This window comes from Oncorhynchus keta, chromosome 1 (assembly GCF_023373465.1).
Source record: "Oncorhynchus keta strain PuntledgeMale-10-30-2019 chromosome 1, Oket_V2, whole genome shotgun sequence".
Lineage (NCBI taxonomy): Eukaryota > Metazoa > Chordata > Actinopteri > Salmoniformes > Salmonidae > Oncorhynchus > Oncorhynchus keta.
Window position 1 is genome coordinate 73,540,233 of NC_068421.1, and position 25,384 is coordinate 73,565,616.

Here is a 25,384-nt window from a genome sequence, read left to right on the forward strand (position 1 = left end):
AACAGGGCCAAATAGAAGGCCTATAACAGTTAGGATCAGCTTAATCATCCACTTTAAATAAAGGACGAACTGTGGCTGCCTTTCAAGAAATGGGAACCTCCCCAGAAAGGAGAGGCAGGTTTAAACGGTTGAAGATAGGCTTGGAGATGACAGGGGCAGCAACCTTAAAGAAGAAAGGGTCTAAACCATCTGATGCAGATGTTTTTTGGGGGTCAAGTTTCAGGAGCTCCTTTAGTACATCGGACTCAGTGACCACCTGCAGGGAGAAACTTTGTTGTGGACAGGGGAAAAAGTGGGAGAAGTGCCGGGTAGAAGGGGTTGGAGATGAGGAAATGTTGGACGGGCAAGGAGGCATGGCTGAGTCAAATAGGAATCCTGACTTAATGAAGCGGTGATTAAAGTGCTCTGCCATGTGCTTCTCGTCAGTAACAACCACATCATCAACATTAAGGGACATGGGCAGCTGTGCGGAGGAGGGTTTATTCTCCAGGTCTTTAACCGCTTTCCAGAACTTCTTGGGGTTAGACCCACAAAGAGAGAACTGCTCCTTAAAGTAAGGTATGGTAGAGTATGGTAGAGTGGCCAGACGGATGCCACTCCTCAGTGAAAGGCACATGACAGGCCGCTTGGAGTTTGCCAAAAAGCACCTAAAGGACTCTCAGACCATGAAAAACAAGATTCTCTGCTGTGCCAAGCTTGTAGCATCATACTTAATTAAGGATCGGCGTCCCGACACGGGACGGATGTAAATCATTCAGCGCGTTATGTCAAGATCGCAGATTTTAGAGTAACAACAAATGTCTGTACATAGAAGTGTCTTAAATCGTCTGAAAGCTTACATTCTTGGTAATATAACTGCACTGTCCAATTTACAGTACCTATTACTGCGGGAATAAAAATGCCATGCTATAGTTTGAGGAGAGCTCCTAACAACATTTTTTCACTGCAATAGGTTTGATAAATTCACCTCTGAAGGTGAAATGTGTACTTACATTCTGAAATCTTGCTCTGATTTATCATCCAAAGGGTCCTAGAGATAACATGAAGTGTTGTTTTGTTAGATACACTCATTTTTCATATTCTAAAAAGGTCCATATAGCATGCACGATTGATTTTGTATTTCCACTCGTTCAATTTGCAAATAAAGGAATCTGAAAATCTCACCCTAAACATTGTTTCTAAGATTCAAATCATGTTCATATCTATTCCTTTGAGATACTAGAAGGTAACAGGACTTCACTTATTCATTAGGGGTATAGTATATCCCATAGAACACCATATTTGGTCAGAGAGCGACGCCTTCATGGCACGCCGATGACACGGGCGGCCATCACTTGAATGACTGTATCTTTGTCAAACAAAGCTAGCTAGATAGCCAATGCGCTGGGCTTCCCTGGAGAATCTGGAAACCATGTAATAGTCGTAACATGTAGCTTCTACCCTTCATTTTGGGCATTATGAGGATATTCAGTTATGAAGTTATGAAAACTGGTTGTTTTGCAAATGTTGAACATATAATATAGCTACTAATAGTTGGAAAGCTAAATCAAAGTCCAAGTATACAGATTTGACAATATTCTTGCAGAAAAATGGAATATGAATGCGAATGTTTCCTTCACAATTTGCCCTAATGTACCTGGTGGGATGTACCCTTTACTCCGGCGCTGCCGGAATCGCCCACCAGACCCTCCCCTATAGGTTCAGGTTTTGCGGATTCCGCACCTTTGGGGGGTGTACTGTCACGTTCTGACCTTAGTTCCTGACCTTAGTTCCTTTGTGATGTCTTTGTTTTAGTATGGTCAGGGCGTGAGTTGGGTGGGCAGTCTATGTTATTTTTTTCTATTATTTGGTATTTCTGTGTTTGGCCTGGTATGGTTCTCAATCAGAGGCAGCCGTTAATCGTTGTCCCTGATTGAGAACCATACTTAGGCAGCCTGTTTTCACCCTTGTGTTATGGGTTATGAGTTATGGGTTATGAGTTATGGTTGATTATTTTGTTTTGCACGTAATATTTCACCTTATTTCAGTTTATGTGACAATACAAGTGTAGATAATTATATATATTATATATATTATTATATTATTATTATATATTAGATAATCATTGTACCATGTAAACTGCTGCAACAACAAAAAATATAGTATTTTATTTTTAGCTGTTTAAATCTGGTATAAAAAACGAAATGTAAAAAAAGATTTAAAAAAACTGAACTTAAAAACAGGATGCATAGAAATAGTGCACATAGAACACATCTACCACTTCATAGACTGTAATGTGAAGATCTGTACCTCACCTTTCTATGTGCATTTGGTCTGTCACCCAAAAGTTACATATTGCAGCTTTAAGCTGAAACTATGGACTTTATATAGTAAATTGCACATTATATGTTTGGACTATTTGTGTCTGAAGGAATACTTTGGGATTTTGGCAATGGATCCCTTTATCTTCTTCCCCAGAGTCAAATGAACTCATGGATACCATTTTTCTCTGCATCCAGTATGAAGGAAGTTAATTTTGCGAGCCAATGCTAACTAGCGCAATGATTAGAAGTCTAGGAGGGAGGGAGAGAGAGAGAGACCCCAATCCACAAAAGTGGAGACAAATTTGACCCCAATAACTACCGTGGAATATGCGTCAACAGTAACCTTGGGAAAATCCTCTGCATTATCATTAACAGCAGACTCGTACATTTCCTCAATGAAAACAATGTACTGAGCAAATGTCAAATTGTCTTTTTACCAAATTACCGTACAACAGACCATGTATTCACCCTGCACACCCTAATTGACAACCAAACAAACCAAAACAAAGGCAAAGTCTTCTCATGCTTTGTTGATTTCAAAAAAGCCTTTGACTCAATTTGGCATGAGGGTCTGCTATACAAACTGATGGAAAGTGGTGTTGGGGGTAAAACATACGACATTATAAAATCCATGTACACAAACAACAAGTGTGTGGTTAAAATTGGCAAAAAACACACAAATTTCTTCACACAGGGTCGTGGGGTTAGACAGGGATGCAGCTTAAGCCCCACCCTCTTCAACAAATTGGTGCGGAATCCAAAGTCAAATGTCTGCTGCTTGCTGATGATCTGGTGCTTCTGTCACCAACCAAGGAGGGCCTACAGCAACACCTAGATATATATGCCATTTAGCAGACGCTTTTATCCAAAGCGACTTACAGTCATGTGTGCATACATTCTACGTATGGGTGATCCCAGGGATTGAACCCACTACCCTGGCGTTACAAGCGCCATGCTCTACCAACTGAGCTACAGAAGGACCACAGATATGCACAGATTCTGTCAGACCTGGGCCCTGACAGTAAATCTTAGTAAGACCAAAATAATGGTGTTCCAAAAAAGGTCCAGTCACCAGGACCACAAATACAAATTCCATCTAGACACTGTTGCCCTAGAGCACACAAAAAACTATACATACCTTGGCCTAAACATCAGCGCCACAGGTAACTTCCACAAAGCTGTGAACGATCTGAGAGACAAGGCAAGAAGGGTATTCTATGCCATCAAAAGGAACATAAATTTCAACATACCAATTAGGATTTGGCTAAAAATACTTGAATCAGTCATAGAGCCCATTGCTCTTTATGGTTGTGAGGTCTGGGGTCCGCTCACCAACCAAGACTTCACAAAATGGGACAAACACCAAATTGAGACTCTGCACGCAGAATTCTGCAAAAATATCCTCTGTGTACAACGTAGAACACCAAATAATGCATGCAGAGCAGAATTAGGCCGATACCCACTAATGATCAGAGAGCCGTTAAATTCTATAACCACCTAAAAGGAAGCGATTCCCAAACTTTCCACAACAAAGCCATCACCTACAGAGAGATGAACCTGGAGAAGAGTCCCCTAAGCAAGCTGGTCCTGGGGCTCTGTTCACAAACACAAACATGCCCCAGGACAGCAGCACAATTAGACCCAACCAAATCATGAGAAAACAAAAAGATAATTACTTGACTCATTGGAAAGAATTAACAAAAAAACAGAGCAAACTAGAATGCTATTTGGCCCTACACAGAGAGTACACAGCGGCAGAATACCTGACCACTGTGACTGACCCAAAATTAAGGAAAGCTTTGACTATGTACAGACTCAGTGAGCATAGCCTTGCTATTGAGAAAGGCTGCCATAGGCAGACATGGCTCTCAAGAGAAGACAGGCTATGTGCTCACTGCCCACAAAATGAGGTGGAAACTGAGCTGCACTTCCTAACCTCCTGCCCAATGTATGACCATATTAGAGAGACATATTTCCCACAGATCCACAAAGAATTCGGAAACAAATCCAATTTTGAAAAACTCCCATATCTACTGGGTGAAATTCCAGAGTGTGCCATCACAGCAGCAAGATTTGTGAATTGTTGCCACGAGAAAAGGGCAACCAGTGAAGAACACACACCTTTGTAAATACAACCCATATTTATGCTTATTTATTTTATCTTGTGTCCTTTACCATTTGTACATTGTTAAAACACTGTATATATATATACTATGACATTTGTAATGTCTTTATTGTTTTGAAACTTCTGTATGTGTAATGTTTACTGTTAATTTTTATTGTTTATTTCACTTTATATATTCACTTTATGTATTATCTACTTCACTTGCTTTGGCAATGTTAACACATGTTTCCCATGCCAATAAAGCCCTTGAATTGAATTGAATTGAGAGAGAGAGAGAGAGAGAGAGAGAAAAACTGGGACAAAGAGGCACAACTTTGGGACTTCTAACTGCACAAAGTAGGCCCCCCAATCCCACTGGAGCCTAAGGGGCCATAAACTTGCACTTCACACCTCTGTTGCCAGGCCAGGTTGCTAGGGTTGCCTTATTCAACTGTGGGGTCAGCCAATCACAGCCAGTCATCTGGGGTCACAGATACCCAATTCCTGCCACTTTCTCTCAGTCTTCAGCAAGCAGTGGCAGAGTGAGGAGCTCTCTGTTGGTCTGCCCTGCACACCAACAGCTGGGACACACCCAACTGACCTTTTTCCAGAGCCCTGGACTCTGACAAGACACGCTAGTGTTAGTGCGTGCGTCCATGATATAGTAAGTGGACTTTGCTGGGTGTGGGTGTATTGAAAACTGCTTGTTTATGTTTAGGCCAGCCAGTAGGTCTACGGGGGTGTAGTCATTATGGGAATCGTTTACCGTTTAAGAACCAAATGGAAGCAAACAAAGCCAAACTAGTTTCTATTGGACAAATTCAGGTAGGTCCATCCCCGTTTTCATTCTGCTTGCTTCCGCTTAAGAAACATTTTGCAACAGAATTGGCAGAATGAATACACCCCAGGCTTGATCATATAGGCCTCAAGATGGCTGCTGTGTTGTGATGGCTGCCCCATGGCCTTTTGTTGTTTACATAGCATGGTCACATAGCATACTAGCCCTAAGCTATCTGCTATTGTATATTGCCATTCTGTGTGCTGTCTCAGTCCTTTGGTCAATGGTAGCTCTTTTTCCTGGTAGCCATCGCTGTTAGCCTTGCTAATTGTAGCTTCCCTGTATGCCTTGTACTGTACCTAGTTTACAAGCCCCTGGCCTAACGTGCTAGCCCACTGCTATATTGTTAATATTGAGTGTTATGTTTAAAATAGAGGACTCATCTTTATATCTGTACCATTATAGCATTTGTGACAGCATGGGCAGCGCCAATGAGGCTACAACCCATAGGAATCCCAACCCAGTTGACTTCTTTGACAATTTTAAAATGGTGGATGCCCTCAATGGCGCTGCTTATGCTAAAATTGCCTTTTGGTCACCAGAGGCCTATATCTTTCTCTATGCCTATTCTACATGCATACTCTCTATCTTCTGTTCTATTACAGATACCACCAGCACTACCACTATTACCAGTCCCCTCTTGCTATGTTGGTGTGTGTGTGAAATAAAATGTTTTCTGTGCATCCATCTCCTACTGGTATTGGCACACCTTCTAACAGAGTCGCTGGGACGATTGTACCTACAGTTGAAGTCGGAGGTTTACATACACTTAGGTGGGAGTCATTTAAAACTCGTTTTTCAACCACTCCACAAATGTATTGTTAACCTCTCTTGGGTAGGGGGCAGTATTTTCACATCCGGATGAAAAGCTTGCCCAAAGTAAACTGCCTGTTACTCAGGCCCAGAGGCTAGGATATGCGTATAATTGGTAGATTTGGATAGAAAACACTCTAAAGTTTCCAGTGTCTGTGAGTATAACATAACTGATATGGCAGGCGAATCCCCGAGGACAAACCATCTAAAAAAAATTTAAAAATTCAGCCTGCCACTGTTTTCAATGGCTGTCACTTTTATTATAAGGCGAAATCCTCCCAGATTGCAGTTCCTAGGGATTCCACTAGATGTCAACAGTCTTTAGAAAGAGTTTCATGCTGGTCTTTGGAAAAATGAGCCAGAAATTGTTCCATAAACAATGCATTCAGAAAGTATTCAGACCCCTTGACATTTTCCCCATTTTGTTATGGTGCAGCCTTATTATAAAATGTATTGAATATATTTTTTTTCTCATCAATCTACACACTACCTGATAATGACAAAGCAAACCCATTTTTTAAAAGAAATGCTTGCATAAGTATTCAGACCCTTTGCTATGAGACTCGAAATTGAGCTCAGGTGCATGCTGTTTCCATTCATCATCCTTGAGATGTTCCTACAACTTGATTGGAGTCCACCTGTGGTATATAGAATTGATTGGACATGATTTGGTAAGGCACACACCTGTCTATATAAGATCCCATAGTTGACAGTGCATGGCAGAGCAAAAACCAAGTAACATTGTCCATAGAGCTCAGAGACAGGATTGTGTCGAGGCACAGATCTGGTGAAGGTTTCCAAAACGATTCTGCAGCATTGAAGGTCCCTGAGAAAACAGTGGCCTCCATCATTCTTAAAACAAATTTGTTTGGAACCACCAAGACTCTAGAGCTGGCCGCCTGGCCAAACTGAGCAATCAGGGGAGAAGGGCCTTGGTCAGGGAGGTGACCAGGAACCTGATGGTCACTGAGAGAGCTCCAGAGTTCCTCTGTGGAGATGGTTGTCCTTCGAGAAGATTCTCCCATCTCCACCAATAAGGCCTTTATGGTAGAGTGCCCAGACGGAAGCAACTCGTCAGTAAAAGGCACATGACAGCACTCTTGGTGTTTGCCAAAAGTCACCTAAAGCATTATCAGACTATGAGAAACAAGATTCCCTGGTCTGATGAAGCCAAGATTAAACACTTTGGCCTGAATGCCAAGCATCACATCTGGAGGAAACTTGGCACCATCCCTATCGTGAAGCATGGTGTTGGCAACATCATGCTGTGGGGATGTTTTTCAGTGGCAGGGACTGGGTACTCAGAGCACTCAGGACGTCAGACTGGGGCGAAGGTTCACCTTCGAACAGGACAACCCTAAGCACACAGCCAAGACAACGCAGGAGTGGAAGGAAAAAGAGGACTACAGGAAAAAGAGGACAGAGTACGGGCCAGTACATTACTGGGACAAAGTTTCCTATCGTCCAGGACCTCTATAACGGTGGTGTCAGAGGAAGGCCTTAAATATTTTCAAAGACTCCAGCCACCCTAGTCATAGACAGCTCTCTCTGTTACCGCACGGCAAGCGGTACCGGAGTGCCAAGCCTAGGTCCAGGAGGCTTCTAAACAGCTTCTAGCCCCAAGCCACTCCTGAACATCTAATTAAATGGCTACCCAGACTATTTGCATTGCCCCCCTTTACACCATTGCTGCTTTCTGTTATCATTTATGCATAGTTACTTTAAACACTCTACCTACATGTACACATTACTTCAATTACCTCGACTAACCGGTACCGGTATCCCCCTGTATATAGTCTTGCTATTGTTATTTTACTGCTGCTCTTTAATTACTTGTTACTTTTATTTCTCTCTGTTTTTAAACTGCATTGTTGGTTAGGGGCTCGTAAGGAAGCATTTCACTAAGGTCCACCTGTTGTATTTGGCGCATGTGACAAATAAAATTTGATTTGATTAAAAAATATATATATATATAGATATGTCAAATGGCAGCCAAGCATCGATGATCATGTCACCAGAATAAGACCCTCAATGTTTATTGGACAGGAGCATCTAGCTCATCACCTAGCACTTTCACCACCGTGTTAAGTTTATCATAACTCTTTTCATCTTTAGCCTTATAAGACTTCTCTGGGTGGGAGGACCACACGTCATCACATGACTCTAAGTTTACTTCGATATGATGGTTATTATATCAATATTTGCACATTAAAAGCATTTCTCGCATAATTAATTTTACCCAGACAAAAAGATACTATACTACCTTGTCTGGCTATTTTGTTTTGTCAACAATCTGTAAAGTTTAACAAAAATGTACTGTTTCCATCAGACATGTCATTACATTTTTTTAAATCCGGAATGTACTTTACTCGCATAAAACGATTGGATGGAAACCTGGATAGTAAAGCAAATGTATTCTGTTATGAGGATTTATTTATCCTGTCTTTTGTTAAGATTATAGCTATCTTAATTTCAGTCAACTGCTCCTGCTTAGGTCAGGCTCCTTTTAACGTTAGGTTCAAACTTCTTTCTTCTAGCCAGCTAGTTATAGCTGATGTCAGCTAGCTATCTGGCTAACAGTAGCTAGAGCCCTTGAACTAGCTAGCCACCTGACTGAAATATAATTTTTTGGGGTTTGTTTGAGGGATGTCTGACAAGGCAGGAGTCGATGGACATTTCTGGACTTGGGGACTGTGAAGAGACCTCTTGTGGCATGTCTTGTGGGGTATGCATGGGTGTCCGAGCTGTGTGCCAGTTGTTTAGACAGACAGCTCGGTGCATTCATAAATAAAATTAGTGATGAAGTCAATCTCTCCTCCACTTTCAGCCAGGAGAGATTGACATGCATATTATTAATATTAGATCTCTGTGTACAATTTGTAAGTCGCTCTGGATAAGAGCGTCTGGTAAATGACTTAAATGTAATGTAAATGTACATCCAAGGGCCAGCCGTGCTGCCCTGTTCTGAGCCAATTGCAATTTTTCTTGCAAAAGTCCTTTTTTGTGGCACCTGACCACATGACTGAACAGTAGTCAAGGTGCGACAAACTAGGGCCTGTAGGACCTAGTGTTGTTAAGAAGGCAGAGCATCACTTTATTAAAGACAGACTTCTCCCCATCTTAGCTACTACTGCATCAATGTGTTTTGACCATGACAGTTTACAATCTAGTGTTACTCCAAGCAGTTTAGTCATCTCAACTTGCTCAATTTCCACATTATTTTTTACAATATTTAGTTGAGGTTTAGGGTTTAGTGAGTGTATTGTTCCAAATACAATACTTTTAATTTTTGAAATATTTAGGGCTAACTTATTCCTTGCCACACACTCAAACTAACTGCAGCTCTGAGTGTTGCAGTCATTTCAGTCGCTGTAGTATAACAAGCATAACGTAATCATGATTCCATTCGTTTGCAGAGGCAGGCGTAATTAGAACTCAAATCAATAATATTAGCGTTCTGACCATTGATAAATGCTCGGGAATGCAATAATATGTGGGTAAACAATAATAAACTCAATAAAAAGGCGAGTAAATGAAATTTCACAAATAAAAAGGGGCATAAATGGCATTTACCCTTCCACTAAGTCCCTGGCTGCAACTACCAAACACTTGCTCTGTCTAATTTGTAGACAAACTGTATCAACTGTATTAAATTGTACCTATTTTCAATTACACAAATGAACACCCATCAAAATAAAGTTATTTCTTCTCTTTCTTGTGATGTACAGTAAGTGTCGAGACGGTGTGTTAAATCTTAGACTAAGCTTTGGCGTTCTTATAGATTCAACTTTAAGCCAATGTATTCCATGAAACCCATTTCAGCCATTACCGGGGTGTTTTTGACAGATCATTACTTAAACATTTCTGAGGTCGTAATGTTACCGGGAAAAAAACGACAGTCACAAATAAAAGTATGAAAGAGGCGCAGGAGTAAAATCAGAGTAATCAATCCAGCAAGATTTAACTGACAAGTGGATTTGGCACCCCAAAACACAGGAAAAGACATCCTCAGGTGGGCAAGGCATGCATGTTGCTTTTATCATGCCTCAGTTTATTGATACATCACACCATTTTATTGAGTGTGGTTGTTGTACAGTCAAATCTTTAACGTTATCAAACTAGTCTGGAAGCTGGCCATATTTGTAACGAGTGCGCTGAGAGTCGGGAAGCAAGTACAGGGAGTGAGTGTTTAAAAAAATAAACAAAACACTACACGCCAAACTCAAACAACGCACCGACATGAAACAGAGTCAATAACACCTGAGAAAAGAACCAAGCGGAGTGACAGATACAGGGAAGATGATCAAGGAGGTGATGGAGTCCAGTTGTGTCATGAGGCGCTGGAGCACATGACGATGGTGACAGGTGTGCGGGATAATCAGCAGCCTGATGACCTAGAGGCCGGAGAGGGAGTATACGTGACAATATTGAAAGTATAGGTCAGAATCCTCAAAGAAAGTGACAAGTGGATTTAAATGGAGGCTTAAAGGCAAAATCCTTAATTTGTTGGGGAATAAAATCTGCCCTGCTACTTGGTTTGCTCCAAAGCAAAGGGATGAGGATGGAGAAATATCACCACACTTAAATTAATAAATGGAGCTATGGTTGTAATAACTGGCACGCAAGGACTAAACATATTTTTAAGCTATACATTGTTTATTTACAAATGCATTGTTTGCAAGCAATCCAAATGTCAGCTCTGTCCCAGCAGGAGCCATGATTCCAGTGACGGAGTTCCGGCAGTTCTCAGAGCAGCAGCCACAGTTCCGGGTTCTGAAGCCCTGGTGGGATGTGTTCACAGACTACCTCTCTGTGGTCATGCTAATGATCGGAGTGTTCGGATGCACCCTACAGGTTAGTGCACAGACTACCTCTCTGTGGTCATTTTAATGATCGGAGTGTTCAGATGCACCCTACAGGTTAGTGCACAGACTACCTCTCTGTGGTCATGTTAATGATCGGAGTGTTCGGATGCACCCTACAGGTTAGTGCACAGACTACCTCTCTGTGGTCATGTTAATGATCGGAGTGTTCGGATGCACCCTACAGGTTAGTGCACAGACTACCTCTCTGTGGTCATGTTAATGATCGGAGTGTTCGGATGCACCCTACAGGTTAGTGCACAGACTACCTCTCTGTGGTCATGTTAATGATCGGAGTGTTCGGATGCACCCTACAGGTTAGTGCACAGACTACCTCTCTGTGGTCATGCTAATGATCGGAGTGTTCGGATGCACCCGACAGGTCAGTAGCATCAGACAGCTTCAAAATCTCTTCCAATAAAGTATTTATGAACAAGCAATTGTTTCTATGAGGTGCATACACATTCCAAACATTTTGTAGCATACGCCTATACCCAGAAGTCAAAACTGGTTGAAGTTATGTTTCAGATTTCTGGTTGTAATTATGTAATTTTAAGTTTAACTCTTGTAGTTCATATAGTCTGCCTTATGTTCTGTGTATAGTACAGTCATGTTTTATAGCATATATTATCTATACTTCATCTGCTAGTACGACCTAGCTATAATTCAAGATATGTTGAAATGCTTAAATCAAGTCTTAAAGTGACTTGCTGAACAGCAGATATTAAAATAAATGGTAAATAAGAAGTAATTAGGGTGACAGCACTAGACCTTTTATTGTGGCCGGTCCTGCAGTGACAAACAACCCAATGTTGGGTTCATGTTAATCTCACCCACCAGCGGGCTCTCTCTGGCGAGACATCTGGTTTCAGAGCGCCTCAGAATGGGACTTAAATGGCAGTCAATGGCAGGCCTGGAAAAAACATTGCAGGTTTTAATTGGCTGATCTTCCACTCCAGCACCATCTAGAACCTCCCCCTCTTTGTGGATTTCAATGTGCGAGCATAGCAAGTAATGTGCTCAACAAGGAAGTGAGTTTGGGAATTTCAGAAAGTTTTCAAATCTAAACTTTATATCCCCGAACTAAGAATAAATTGGGCACTGCAAAAAATAGTATGTATGCTGTGATAGAACATTCATTTTAATGGGTGATTTTCATTTTTTAATTTTTTACTTCCCATCAATTCAAGCCTGGCGAGGAGGTTAGGTTCATACAAGCAGCAGTCTGGCTCGAGTTTACCAGCGGAAGGGGAAGACATTTCTGCACTCCACAAACAAACACACACAGACCACACTGTGCACCAAACATGGCCCCCACCACCTGCCCCACCTCCTCTTCATAAACACATGGGGAACACATGGGAAACACACACTGCACCAAAAATGGCACCTCGCCTGCCCCACCCCCTCTTCATAAACAAATGGGATTTGTCCAAAATGGCACCCTATTCCCTATAGTGCACTGGTCAAAAGTAATGCAATAAATACAGAATAGGAGGCCATTTGGGATGTAGTCATGATTCCAGCTGCCCATAACCTGTCACTTCTCTTCACCACTCTGATCAATTGGAGATGGTGGAGCTCGATCTGACGATTCTGGGCTGCATCCCAAATGAACCCTATTCCCTAAGTAGTGACTTACTTTTGACCAGTGCCCATAGGGGCTCCATCTACAGTGGGGCAAAAAAGTATTTAGTCAGCCACCAATTGTGCAAGTTCTCCCACTTAAAAAGATGAGAGAGGTCTGTCATTTTTATCATAGGTACACTTCAACTATGACAGACAAAATGAGGGAAAAAATCCAGAAAATCACATTGTAGGATTTTTAATGGATTTATTTGCAAATTAAGGTGGAAAATAAGTATTTGGTCACCTACAAACATGCAAGATTTCTGGCTCTCACAGACCTGTAACTTCTTCTTTAAGAGGCTCCTCTGAAAGTCACCCAGTAAACTCCTACTTGAGTAAAAGTAAAAAAGCATTTGGTTTTAAATATACTTAAGTATCAGAAGTAAATGTAATTGCTGAAATATGCTTAAGTATCAAAAGTATAAACCATTTTAAATCCCTTATATTAAGCAAACCAGACACAATTTAAGTTTTTATTTACTGTCAGCCAGGGGCACACTCCAACAGTGAGACATAATTTACAAACAAAGCATTCGTGTTTAGTGAGTCCACCAGATCAGATGCAGTATGGCTGACCAGGTATTTTCTCTTTAAGTGCGCGAATTACACTATTTTCCTGTCCTGCTAAGCATTCAAAATGTAACGAGTATTTTTGGGTGTCAAGAAAGATTTATGGAGTAGAAAGTACATTATTTTCTTTGGAATGTAGTGGAGAAAAAGTACAAAAATATAAAAAGTACAGATACTCCAAAAAAAATGACTTTACACCACTGCCTGGGACCAGTTTGTCAAAACACCACCCATGTGATAACTCCCATTAGTTTATATTGGTGAACTGCAGCCTTGTCAAATAAGACAGTGTACACGCTCTAATTAATATATTTCCTGCCTTTATGGGACTGTGTGTCTGAGTTTAGATTGGTAGAACCAGTGTTAACCTTCACCAAAGGGACATTTTAACAGAGAGAAGCCAATGAATAGCTCTACACGCTAGCTACCACATATAGGGAGAGAAGGGGGGAGGGCAGAGAGAGACAGAGCAGGAGAATGAGTGAGAGTAAGAGAGGAGAGAGTGAGAGGGAAAGGGATAGTGAGAGTGAGAGAACGTGAGCAAGATGAGAGATTGAGAGAGAGAGTATATATGGAGAGAAATAATTCTGCTGCTCCTCTCCAGCGATTATACTCAGCAGGCCTGACTGTGTTTCTCCTTTCCTGCCCTGTACTGCTGCAGCACAACCATGAGGCTAATTTCCTCTGTCCCATAAACCACATGTCACTGATCTGGATCTATGTAAAAACCTTTCGAAGCTGAAGAAGAAAAACATTTAATTAGTTTTTTCTCACTATAATTACATCACCACAACTTGGGTCCATGATTCATCTATGATCTCCATAGTTAAAAATATCTATATGTTGTAAGTGTTTATAAAATATGCAACGGCAGGTCAAAGCATAACAAATGAATTTTTTGGTACAGTATTGCATTAGAGTGAGTGTCTCCCTCTTCAGTCTGCGGTTGGCTAAAGCACTAATTGGTTATTTCCTGTCTGAGTCACATCTCTACCAGTGACGTCAGAGCAGAAAATGAGACATGGCCTGGTTTCCTGATAACAATGGAACTTAGGCTTACGAGTGTTTTTAACGATGCATCATTCCTACAACAACTAAAGATGTAAAATGCGTTTCCCAAACATACCACATAGAGAGAATGTTTGCTAAATGTGTCGTTAGACCATGTGTCGATACTGATAAAATCAAAAGAAAAGCAACGCTGCTCTCGGATCAGCTTACTCCATTCAAATTTTACCATAACATTAGATTTACGCTGCAATACTGATGACGGATCAGCTCCTAGAGATATTACCACATATGGCTTCAAATATTGAGGCGGCTTATAATGCTTACCCAATAAGAATGCGCTAAATTACCGATCGGGGACATCCTTGTGCACATGTTACACATGCAATACACCGAGTCATAAATAATATATAATATAATAATATATGGCATTTAGCTGACGCTTTTATCCAAAGCGACTTACAGTCAGTCATGTGTGCATACATTCTACGTATGGGTGGTCCCGGGAATCGAACCCACTACCCTGGCGTTACAAGCGCCATGCTCTACCAACTGAGCCACAGAAGGACCATAAATGACAGACCGTAGCCTATTGTCAAAATAGAACTCAATTGATTGAACATACTGTAGAATCTATTTCAATATGATTTGAAATATATAGGCCGATGTAACCTATTTATCTTCCTCTATGGGATTGGTGTCCCCTCCACTGGACGGTTGAGCTAACGTAGTCTAATGTGATTATCATGAGTTTGTAATTAACAAGAACATTTCCCAGGACATAGACATACAGTATCTGATATGGGTAGAAATATTTAATTTGTGTTCATCTAACTGCACTGTCTAATTTACAGCAGCTATCAGCAGCTATCAGGAGAGTGCATAGTTATTGTCACGACTTCTGCCGAAGTCGGTCCCTCTCCTTGTTCGGGCGGTGTTCGGCAGTCGACATCACCGATCTTCTAGCCATCACTGATACATTTTTCATTTTCCATTGGTTTTGTCTTGTCTTCCTTCACACCTGGTTCCAATCCCATGAATTACATGTGTATTTAACCCTCTGTTTCCCATCATGTCCTGGTCAGAGATTCTGTAATAGCGTGTGTGTAGGTGGCAGGGAAGTCATGCGCAGGAGAATCGAACTTGGTATAAATGGAGTTGTTTAATAGACTTAACAAAACTCCATAACCAAAATTACAAGATAAATAAAAGTGGGGACAAGAGCCTGTCACGCACCAATACATAATATACAAACAATCTCCAACAAGGACATGACGGGAAACAGAGGGTTAAATACATTCAAACATTGTATAATCATCAGCACAACTGGACAGTTTTTGTGTTATGAGAACATTTGTCGTGACCTAACGAATGTTCTTGGAACTTTCACAGAAACAATTTTGGTTTACGGAGTTATTGTTTGTTCTTTGTCTTCTTTCAGGTGAGGCAGGACAAAATCATCTGCCTTCCCCAAAAAATGACCATGTACAACCAAACAATACTCTTACCAAATAAAACTGCTGTGCAGCCGGATGTGCACGAGATGATGGGCCGGAAAACGAACCTGGACTTCCAGCAGTATAGCTTCATCAACCAGCTGTGCTATGAGAAAGCTCTGCACTGGTACGCCAAGTACTTCCCTTACCTAGTCCTCATACACACCCTCATCTTCATGGTGTGTAGCAATTTCTGGTTCAAGTTCCCAGGCTCCAGCTCTAAGATAGAGCATTTCATCTCCATCTTGGGAAAGTGCTTTGACTCCCCCTGGACTACTAGAGCTCTGTCTGAGGTGTCTGGAGAGAACCCAGAGGAGAAGGTATTGTTGGTATGTGTTTGTATGTCTTGTATGTATTTACTGTGTGTGCATGTGTAAAATTATGTTTTGTCTAGGACTAGGTTCAATCTGTATCCTGGAAAACAGCCCTATATTGTATATATTTGAAATAAAATGCATTAATCCATTCATTCATGAATTGATTCAAGGACATCAAGAAGAGTAGGGCGATCCTCAATGTGTCTGTAGAGGGGAACCTGGACAACCTGGAGAAGACCCAGTCCCTCAAATCCATTCCAGAGAAGATCGTAGTGGACAAGCCCACAGCAAGCGCTCTGGATAAGAAGGAAGGAGAACAGGCCAAAGCTCTATTTGAGAAGGTGAAGAAGTTCCGCCTGCACGTAGAAGAGGGGGACATCCTCTACGTTATGTATGTTCGCCAGACTGTTCTCAAAGTGTTCAAGTTCCTCCTCATCATCGCGTATAACAGTGCTTTAGTCTCTGAGGTGCAGATCACAGTGAAGTGCAGTGTGGACATACAGGACATGACGGGATATAAGCATTTCTCCTGTAATCACACCATGGCCCACCTGTTCTCTAAGTTGTCGTACTGTTACCTGTGCTTCGTGGCTGTGTACGGATTCACCTGCCTCTACACTTCCTATTGGCTCTTCTACCGCTCACTGAAGGAGTACTCCTTTGAATACGTGAGGCAAGAAACGGGAATCGATGACATCCCAGATGTGAAGAATGACTTTGCCTTCATGCTGCACATGATCGACCAGTATGATCCACTGTATTCCAAGAGGTGCAAAACTTTTTCTTAAATTAGACAATTGTAAATTCTTTCAAGTGATTCATCTCTTTGTTGTTATTGATAAGTATGTAATGCCTCCAGTTATAAAATAAACTAGTCATGTGCTAATGCATAGCTGCCCTCTGCTCCAACCCTTCGAAGGGGTTATTGTGTTACTATTTTTCCTTTAGTTTATTTAGCACATTTTTCAAACATACTTTTTAAATACTCTGCATTGTTGGTTAAGGGCTTGTAAGTAAGCATTTCATGCTCAGGTCTACACTTGTTTTATTCAGCGCATGTGACAAATATATGTGATTTTGATTTGAATAAAGCAGAAGAAAAGTTTCCATTGCACATCATTTTACATTGTTTTGTGGACAATAAAGTAATCTTCTATTCTCTCTTTCGGTCTCTCTCTCAGGTTCGCAGTGTTCCTGTCTGAGGTCAGCGAGAACAAACTGAAACAGCTGAACCTGAACCATGAATGGACACCAGAGAAGCTGCGTCAGAGACTGCTGACCAACCACAATGACAGACTGGAGCTGCAGCTGTTCATGCTGTCTGGGCTCCCGGACACCATCTTCGAGGTGACAGAGCTCCAGTCCCTGAAGCTAGAGATCATCAACAACGTAACCATCCCAGCTTCCATCGCCCAGCTGGAAAACCTCCAGGAGCTGTCTCTGTATCAGTGTTGCTTAAAGATCCACACCACAGCCACTTCCTTCCTCAAGGAGAAACTCAAGGTATGCTTTTCTGGTAGTGAATTTGGTGTGGCATGTTATTTTATTTTTCTTGACTTTGTATTCTGTTTTTGTCTCGTACAGTATGTGGGTCAGCATTCCGGCTCAAACCACCCAGTTTATCATGTAGTATATACTATAGTAATTTCTGTAGTGTTTTACGGACTGTAGTGTTTTTGATGACATTACTGTAGTATTTACTGTAGTGTTTTTGATGACATTACTGTAGTATTTACTGTAGTGTTTTTGATGACATTACTGTAGTATTTACTGTAGTGTTTTTGGAGTAAAGTATTGTTATGAACCCAATAACTAACCTATGGATATAGATGCACTCGCTTTGTCTAGAGGTCCTAGGCCTAGTTATAGGCCCTTCAAATGTTATTCACACCTCTTGTCATTTTCCACATTTTGTTGTTACAAAGTGGGATTAAAATGGATTTAATTGTCATATTTTGTCAACGGTCTACACGAAATACGTGATAGAAGAAAAATTCTAACATTTGTAAAGATGTTCTTTTTTTGCCAATTATTCTTTTCAAAATTCAAGCTCTGACAAATTGGTTGTTGATCGTTGTTAGTTAACCATTTTGATTTGTAAGCAGATTTAAGTCTAAACTGTAACTCGGCCACTGATGAACGTTCACTATCTTCTTGGTAAGCAACTACAATGTAGATTTGGCCTTGTGTTTTCGGTTATTGTCCTGCAAAAGGTAAATTAGTCTTCCAGTGTCTGGTGGAAAGCAGACTGAACCAGGTTTTCCTCTGATTTTGCCTGTGCTTAGCTCCATTCTGTTTTTGTTTTTTATCCTGAAAAACTCCCCAGTCTTTAACGATTACAAGCATAGCCATAAAATGATGCAGCCACCGCTATGCTTGAAAACGTGGAGATTGGTACTCAGTAATGTCTTGCATTGGATTTGGCCCAAATTTAACACTTTGTATTCGGCACAAAAAGTGAATTGCTTTGCCACATTTTTGCAGTATTACTTTAGTACCTTGTTGCAAACAGTATGCATGTTTTGGAAAATGTATATTCTGTACAGGCTTAATTCTTTTCGCTCTGTCAATTCGATTAGTATTGTGGAGTAACTACAATGTTGTTGAACCATTCTCAGTTTTCTCCTATCACAGCCATTAAACTCTGTAACCGTTTTAAAGTCACCATTGAGTGGTTTCCTTCCTCTCCGGCAACTCCGTTAGGAAGGACGCCTGTATCTTTGTAGTGACTGGAAGTATTGATACGCCTAGCAATAGGTGCCCTTTTTTGCGAGGCATTGGAAAACCTGGCTGGTCTTTGTGGTTGAATCTGTGTTCGAAATTCACTGATCGACTGAGGGAACTTACAGATAATTGTAAGTGTTTGGTACAGAGATGAGGTAGGCATGAAAAAAATAATGTTAAACACAATTATTGCCATGCAACTTATTTTGTGACTTGTTAAGCATGTTTTTACTCGTGAACTTATTAAGGCTTGCCATAGCAAAGGGGGTATATACCTATTGACTCAAGACATTTCAGCTTTTCATTTTTTATTCATTTGTAAAAAATGTAAAACATAATTTCACTTTATGGGGTATTCCAGTGACCAAAACAATTTTATCAAGTTCATATTCAGGCTGTAACACAACAAAATGTGAAAAGTCAAGGGGTGTGAATACTTTCTGAAGGCACTGTACATGGTCTGTAACCTGAAGGAATATGTGCATCTATGGGAGTAATCAGCGTATGCGCCTCGGTGTTGAATGTACACTACCGTTCAAAGGTTTGGGGTCACTTAGAAATGTTCTTGTTTTTGAAAGAAAATATACTTTTTTTGTCCATTAAAATAACATCATATTGATCAGAAATACAGTGTCAATGTTGTAAATGACTATTGCACCTGGAAACGGAAGATTTTTTATGGAATATCTACATTATTATCAGCCACCATCACTCCTGTGTTCCAATGGCATGTTGTGTTAGCTAATCCTAGTTATTCATTTTAAAAAGGCTAATTGATCATTAGAAATCCCTTTTGCAATTATGTTAGTACAGATGAAAACTGTTCCCCTGATTGAATAAGCAATAAAACTGGTCTTCTTTAGACTCGTTGAGTATCTGGAGCATCAGCATTTGTGGGTTTGATTACAGGCTCAAAATATCCAGAAACAAAGATCTTTCTTCTGAAACTTGTCAGTCTATTCTTGTTCTGAGAAATGAATGTGCGTGAAATTCCCAAGAAACTGAAGATCTCATACAATGCTGTGTACTACCTTCACAGAACAGAGCAAACTTGGTATAATTAGAATAGAGAGGAGTGGGAGGCCCCGGTGCAAAACTGAGCAAGAAGACAAGTACATTAGTGTCTAGTTTGAGAAAGACGCCTCACAAGTCCTCAACTTGCAGCTTCATTAAATAGTACCCGCAAAACACCAGTCTCAACATCAACAGTGTAGAGGCGACTCAGGGATGCTTTTAAAATTCAACATTTGTGTACAATTTATACTTAAAATATCAAAGGGACTCAAAAGGCACTCAATTTATTGGAACAACCCATGTGTATTTTGTCTGCTGTTGTCGTTGACATTTAATTTCCATGCAGGGATTAATGAAGTATCTATCTATCTCTATCTAAGGTGCTCAGGGTAAAGTTTGATGACAGCAGGGAGCTGCCTCATTGGCTGTACCACCTGCGGAATCTAGAGGAACTCTACCTCATTGGCTCATTGAGTCCTGACGCTTCGAAGAATGTCGGTCTGGAGTCCCTGAGGGAGCTGAAGCATCTGAAGACACTCTCGCTCAAAAGTAACTTTACAAAGATCCCCCAGTCCATCGTAGATGTGTCCAGCCACCTGCAGAGGCTGTACGTTTACAACGATGGCACCAAGCTGGTGATGCTCAACAACCTGAAGAAAATGGTGAACTTGACTGAATTGGAGCTGGTCCACTGTGACCTGGAACGCATCCCACATGCTGTCTTTAGCCTCACGAACCTACAGGTATGATATACCATACTATGACTGCCTGATATGTCTACAGTGTCTCAAAACTCTGAGTAGTCAGCCTACAGGCGTGATTTACTATAACTGCCTGCTATGATTGCATACAGTGTCGCACAACTAGGGTTGCAAAAAAATATATGTATGGCCAATTGTTGTAATTTTGTGGAATGACACTTCTAATAAAAATGTTTTACTCTTAACTCTACAGGAGTTGGACCTGAAGGAAAACAACCTGCGCTCCATTGAGGAGATAGTCAGCTGCCAGCACCTCCACAAGCTGACGTGCCTGAAACTCTGGCACAACAGTATCTGCTACATCCCTGAGCACATCAAGAAGCTGGGCAGCCTGGAGCGCCTCTACTTCAGCCACAACAAGATAGAGATATTGTCCCCGCACCTGTTCTTATGCAACAAGCTTCGTTACCTGGACCTGTCCAACAACGACATCCGGTTCATTCCGCCGGAGATTGGCGTCCTACAGAGTCTTCAGTATTTCTCTGTCACGTGCAACAAGATCGAGAACCTCCCAGACGAGCTCTTCTTTTGCAAGAAGCTCAAAACCCTCAAGCTGGGCAAGAATATGCTGTCTTTGCTCTCACCAAAGATCTCATACCTGGTTCTATTGACACACCTGGAAATGAAGGGCAACCATTTTGAGCTCCTGCCTCCAGAGCTGCGGTTCTGCCGGGCGTTGAAACGTGGCGGCCTAGTGGTGGAGGACGTCCTGTTTGAAACCTTGCCTTCGGATATCAGAGACAAAATGAAGGCTGAGTGAAATGCTTTACAGTATCTATGCAAAAGGCCCTGCCATCCTGTCCAGGGGGTGTACTTGTACATCAAGCTGCCTTACATAAACAGGAGATTGGCTTCTGCCATATGGGCCATTCTGGCTTGGACAAGCCAATTTATATGTCTGTGCAAAAATAAAATGCCAATCTTGTCTTAATCCGACAATCATAGACGACCAAAATGGTAGATTTTACTGTATACTTAGCTCATCATGATCAAACTCTAAACACTATACCCTCAGTTCGTAATGGGGAACAGTTATGATATTCATTGGTGTATGTTTTGAGTATTATGTCTAAGTGTTGCTATATAACAGAACGAAATATGGCTTTATGTTGTAATTTAATGGTTCTTAACCATATAATTAGTCACAGGCAAGGTATACTTCGCCCTGGTACCAGCCTATTTGTGCCAGATGACAACAAATGCCCACTTTCATTGAAGCCACGGAAGTTCATGGCTGACTGCGGTTTTGCAGGCATTGATCAGGAACAGGATCCCCATTATAGTGTATGAAAAAATGTCAATCTTCGTGGTCAATGCGCTATTGCATCTTCACATAGGAATGAATGGTGTCATGTGATGGATGTCTTTGTCCATTCATATATACAGTCATTGATTTGTGCTAACATTGGACTGCTTGTACTTGGAATGTTTTGCATGACATGGAGTGGCAAGGAGTGGAATGATAGCATAAACAGATATGGGACCAAGCTAAGGTATACTGTCCATCAGATGATATCAATTACTAGATCGCTTGTTCTTGTATTTATTACACTGTAATGTATTGTGCAGTTTGTCTAGCACGCTTCATTCAACATAAACTGGATGGATTGCAGGCTTATAATCAGAAAATTAGAATGCATACTAGAATGGAAATTGTAAAGAATTCTCTAGTCTGTGGGGTAAAAGTGGAGAGAAGCATTCAAGGCAGTTGTGTCCTCTAGCCATCTCTATGGTCACTTGAGGACAGATGGCATTCATGACAGGTGTGCCCTCTAACCAGCTCCATGGCCAGGTACAAAAACGGCAGGTTTGAGGGTTTCCTTTCTATTCCGGCAGAGAAGCGAAACATCCCACACCCACATTTTTCCTGATCGAGGCAGGGCCACTCTGGTCTACTTATTGCCCTCACCCTGCAGGAAGGGGTGCCCCAGAGACTGTAGGGAAAGGAGATATCTCACTGGCTTTTTTTTTTTTTGGTCGGGGAGGGTGGAGCGAGTGGGATAGGGGACAATAAGTAGACCAGCGACAGCTGTTCCCTCTCATGTGAGCATGCCAGATATTATAGAGGCAGTGAGCTCACATTGGAAAGCATGCTTAAAGTATTTTTAGCATATTTGAGCATATTAGCGTATGTGCTACTGTGCATCTGCTGGTATAGTATGAATGTCTTTTGAATGCATCAATGTTAACTCTTTAGGGACTATTGTGATGAGTCCAAAGACCAACATTGGAGTGAATCTGACTTTTGTCTGAGAATATTTTTTGACGATAAGTGTTACATAGTTCATTGTTAGTAGTTTTTGATAAAATACTGCATTTATTAGTGGGTCTTATGCTTGTGGAAGGCTTATATTGAGCCTAAATATAATTTTGCTGACTGTTTAAAATGCAGTGTATTTTACCATTAATTGTACAACAAAGCATATTTAGAGAAAACATTTTAAAAAATTTAAAGATATATATATATCGGGAATCACCCACAAGTTTTTAAAAAATCGAGATATAATTTTTAGGCCATGCCCAGCCCTAACTTCAAGTAGTAGAAGAAGAAAATGTACTACTTCAAAATGGAGATACCCTCAATGGCACTGCCTATAGTCCACTCTTCAGTACATGACACACTCACATCAGGCAAGGATGCACAGGATTCTTGGAGTCAGAAAGACCCCATTGTCAACTGCGCCCATTTTTGTTTATACAAAAACCCTAGTTTGGGTTCTTGTATGCTTACAATGTTGTTTTGATTATTGCATGAACAGTCGTTAAGATTATATTTGTTTGTGACCTTTGCAAAAATACCTATTTGGATCCAGCAGTTGTTAGCTAGAATGCGAACACCCATTTTACTGGTTGAAGTTGAGCTTTTTAAGTATAATGCAGTTTTTACATTATATTAAGCAGGACATTCATACGAGTCTTAAAATCCAATTTGAATCCTAAAGTAGTCTGAAATGTACTCATAACAACATGTAAATGGAGCCTTCTTTTGCTGGTGCTCTATGAGAACTCCCCCGTGTCCTGCAACCAATATAATAAATGGTGGGTTATATTTTTCCTTTTGGAAATGTTTTTTTGCATATCCCAACTCCCCCTTATACACCCTCGGAGAGTGGGGTCATGGCCATTATCAACGGTGACCCTGGCGCAATTAGGGTTAAGTGCCTTGCTCAAGGGCACATTCACAGATTTTTTTTCACTTTCTAGGTTCGGTTACCCTTGTGCAGCAATGTTTGCAAACGCAGAAAGGAGTCTGTTCTCTCACAGATGACATAATGGGATATCTACAATGTTTCGTCCTCTAACTATCTCTATGGTACCAACACCAAGTCACGTAACCATTTTGATTAATTGATCTGTTTCATGTAGTTGCTAATTGACACACCTTAAATCACTACACACCTTTTGAGCATTTGTTTATATTATGCTAATTAAGGCCTCTTTTTTTGTGGCTATTGCATTGCTGCTTGAAACCTTTTCGTGAGCTTTATATTGTTTGATTGCCTGCCATATGCTATCCTCTGTAGCCACCGCTAGCTTGCTCTAGCTTTTGTCTTCTATGCCACATGCTATTGCAGCCTCTTGGCCATGAGATTTGTTGCATTGCTGCACTAATTATGTATGACTTTACTCATTTACATTGTATTTGTATATTGTCATTGCATTGATATTCATATTATACAAGTTAACAGCCACATAATTATGCACATTATTGCGTGTTATTATTTGTACCTTTTTACTTTTGTAGATAAACCACACATACCTACCTACCAGTAACTCGAGATCTCGGGGCTATAAGATTCCGTCGTTTTGGTTCAAATAAACTCAGCAAAAAAATAAACGTCCTATCACTGTCAACTGCTTTTATTTTCAGCAAACTCAACATGTGTAAATATTTGTATGAACATATGATTAAACTGAGACATAAACTGAACAAGTTCCACAGACATATGATTAACAGAAATGGAATAATGTGTCCCTGAACAAAGGGAGGGTCAAAATCAAAAGTAACAGTCAGTATCTGTTGTGGCCACAGAGCTACATTAAGTACTACAGTGCATCTCCTCCTCATGGACTGCACCAGATTTGCCAGTTCTTGCTGTGAGATATTACCCCACTCTTCCACCAAGGCACCTACAAGTTCCCGGACATTTCTGGGGGGAATGGCGTTAGCTCTCACACTCCGATCCAACAGGTCCCAGCCGTGCTCAATGGGATTGAGATTCGGGCACTTCGCTGGCCATGGCAGAACACTGACATTCCTGTCTTGCAGGAAATCACGCACAGAATGAGCACTATGGCTGGTGGCATTGTCATGCTGGAGGGTCATGTCAGGATGAGCCTGGGAAGAGGATGTCTTCCCTGTAACGCACAGCATTGAGATTGCCTGCAATGACAACAAGCTCAGTCCGATGATATGGTGACATACCACCCCAGACTATGACTGACCCTCCAACTCCAAATCGATCCCGCTCCAGAGTACAGGCCTCGGTGTAATGCTCATTCCTTCAACGATAAATGCGAATCCGACCATCACCCCTGGTGAGACAAAATCGTGACTCATCAGTGAAGAGCACTTTTTGCCAGTCTTGTCTGGTCCAGCGATGGTGGGTTTGTGCCCATAGGCGATATTGTTGATGTCTGGTGAGAACCTGCCTTACAACAGGCCTACAAGGCCTCAGTCCAGCCTCTCTCAGCCTATTGCAAACAGTCTGAGCACTGATGAAGGAATTGTGCATTCCTGGTGTAACTCGGGCAGTTGTTGTTGCCATCCTGTACCTTTCCCCCAGGTGTGATGTTCGTGTGCAGGTGTGGTTAGAGCGTTGGACTAGCAACTGGAAGGTTGCAAGTTCAAACCCCCGAGCTGACAAGGTACAAATCTGTCCTTCTGCCCCTGAACAGGCAGTTTACCCACTGTTCCTAGGCTGTCATTGAAAATAAGAATTTG

General features: G+C 41.2%; 1 protein-coding gene across 13 annotated transcripts in view; it reads left to right on the forward strand.

The window, feature by feature from the left end:
* The window catches only part of LOC118393002 (volume-regulated anion channel subunit LRRC8C-like), an 83,417-nt gene that overhangs the window by 10,564 nt on the left and 47,469 nt on the right, over window positions 1–25,384 (forward strand). Inside the window, exons 2-7 of one of the 13 annotated variants that reach the window (XM_035785128.2) lie at window positions 10,770–10,912; window positions 15,569–15,952; window positions 16,111–16,709; window positions 17,122–17,443; window positions 20,059–20,421; window positions 20,633–24,282. In XM_035785128.2, the coding sequence (XP_035641021.1) occupies window positions 10,775–10,912; window positions 15,569–15,952; window positions 16,111–16,709; window positions 17,122–17,443; window positions 20,059–20,421; window positions 20,633–21,199 (2,373 nt within the window). In that variant the 5' untranslated portion in view covers window positions 10,770–10,774 and the 3' untranslated portion in view covers window positions 21,200–24,282. The other 12 variants (XM_035785136.2, XM_052460699.1, XM_052460695.1 and 9 more) reach the window with 12 other exon arrangements.